This window comes from Olea europaea, chromosome 4 (assembly GCF_002742605.1).
Source record: "Olea europaea var. sylvestris chromosome 4, O_europaea_v1, whole genome shotgun sequence".
Lineage (NCBI taxonomy): Eukaryota > Viridiplantae > Streptophyta > Magnoliopsida > Lamiales > Oleaceae > Olea > Olea europaea.
In genome coordinates, this window is record NC_036240.1 from 17,031,834 (window position 1) to 17,034,120 (window position 2,287).

Consider the following 2,287-nt stretch of genomic DNA (forward strand, 5'->3'; position numbering starts at 1 on the left):
AGTGGAGTTTGTTAAGTCCTGATTGTAATTGGCTTTATTTGTATCCAAAATCATGATTATTTGAGTTGTAATTTAAGTCAAAATAGTTTGTGGTTGGTAGAGTCCTAAAAGGAGTCGAAGACATTCAAGAAAATCAAGAAATGGAAAAGACAACTGCTCGCTGCATGCCAAGATGGCGCTCGAGTGCTTAGAACAAGTGTATCATCGCTAGCTAGGCGCAAAGATGGCGCTCGAGAGGCAGAGTCACCACTCACTAGGCGCTAGGGCGCGGTGTTGAGTGATGTATTTATCTAGCGAGAATCGTGATTCGATTTTAATTGTATTTTCCAATCTTATTTCACCCAAAACACTATCTACTATTATTATACAATCATAGATCCGTCCCAAATGATATTAAATCATTATTTCATTATATAGATCATATTATTAAAGGTTCAAAACATATCCTTAGATCTTTATATTAAACTACTTGATCATTGATTCATAAATTTATCCCCAAACATTGTTCTTTATTGGTTGAGCCTTCATTTTTGTCAAGGCAACATTCTTTGAAGATCAAATTTGTATTTCAATATTCTTTTACCTTAGGACAGATAGTGGCCTTAATTTTTGTAATAATGAGTTTGATCAATTTTGCAACAACACAAAGATTAGGAGACATAGGACAGTCCCCTATACTCCCCAATAGAATGGAGTTGCTGAGAAGATGAATAGAAACCTGTTAGATAAGGTTAGATGTATGCTTTTTAGTTTAGGTATTCCTAAAGTCTTGGGGCTTAAAGCTTTGATGATAGCTTCATATATTGTTACTAGAACTCCTTCAGGTGCTCTAGGGGATAAAATTCTTAAAGAGCAATGGACTGGAGATATTACAGATTATTCCATTTGAAAATTTTTGGATGTACTGTATAAGAAAATTGGAACCTAGGGCCCAAAAATGTGTTTTTCTTGGGATATCCTAATGGGATTAAAGGGTATAGGCTATGGGATAGAGAGTTTATAGTCTTTAAGATTATCACAAGTAGGGATGTTACTTTTGATGAGTCAAATATGCCCTGTCGACAAAATAAGGAACCAAATGGACTGACCAAGGTTGAAGAGAGAAGTAGAACTAAGCTACAGATAGAGCTTGGACTACCAACTGATCTTGTTGTAGCTGAATAGGTGGAGGAAGAAGCTGAAACTACTTATAAACCTCTAGATGTAGAAGAGGGCAGTGTTCAAGAAATTACCAACTAACTAAAGATAGGACTATGAGAGAAATAAGAGGGCCTATTATGTATAGAGACTACCTTTCATTTGCTAGTTTTTCTTATCAGGACTTAGTCTTTAAAGAACCAAAATCTTATAAAGAGGCTATGAGCAGCCAACAATCTGAGGATTGGCGGGTTGCCATGGAAGATGAGATGAACTCCTTAATAAAAAAAAATCAAACTTGGACTTTAGTTCCTAAATTTGAAGGTAAGGCACTTGTTGATTGCAAATACTTATTTAGTGTTAAGGAGGAAAATACTGAAAAGCTTCTTATAACATTTAAGACTAGATTTGTTGCTAAGGGATTTACACATAAAGAAGGCATAGATTATAATGAAAAAAATTTCCCCTATGGTTAAGTACGCTGCGATTATAATTATGCTTGCTCTTGTTACTCATTATGATCTTGAACTTGAACAAAAGGATGTAAAAATTGCTTTCATGCATGGTAACCTAGATGAAGTGATTTATATGAGACAACCACTTGGTTTTATTGATAAATCTAAACCTGAACATGTGTGTTTGCTAAAAAGATTTTTTTATGGTTTGAGGCAATCTCCAAGACAATGGTACAAAAGATTTGATAATTTTGTATCTACTATTGGTTTCATAAGAAGTAAATTTGACCACTGCCTTTAATTTAAAAGAGGTGATGAAAATGCTATTATTGATTTTATACTTTTATATATGGATGATATGATGTTAATTGGACAGAACATGTATGTTATTAATGAGATAAAAAGGTCTTTAAGTGCTAAATTTGAAATAAAAGATATAGGTCATGCTAAGAAAATTAGGGATGGAAATCATGAGAAAAAGGCATAACAAATTATTAAGTTTAAAGCAAACTGCATATGTAGAGAAATTGATAACTAGATTTGCTATGCATAATTCAAAACCTATTACACTTCCCTTAGCCAGCCATCTTAAACTAATTAAAGAGCAATGTCCTATAGATAAATCTTATATTAAGCAAAGGGAAAGAGTTCCCTATGCTAATGCAGTGTGATCAATTATGTACATTATGGTTTAT

The 2,287-nt window shown here is 33.4% G+C and overlaps 1 protein-coding gene across 1 annotated transcript; it reads left to right on the forward strand.

Moving 5' to 3' along the window:
• The first annotated feature begins 1,253 nt into the window (after positions 1 to 1,253).
• LOC111393106 (uncharacterized mitochondrial protein AtMg00820-like) lies at positions 1,254 to 1,613 on the forward strand. Its single transcript, XM_023018502.1, has one exon. It carries the CDS (start codon positions 1,254 to 1,256, stop codon positions 1,611 to 1,613), a length of 360 nt encoding a protein of 119 aa, XP_022874270.1.
• Positions 1,614 to 2,287: the final 674 nt, after the last annotated feature.

Bases quoted from the DNA above. Each gene is read 5' to 3' on its own strand.
- LOC111393106 (XM_023018502.1), top strand. From the start codon at position 1,254: ATGAGAGAAATAAGAGGGCCTATTATGTATAGAGACTACCTTTCATTT.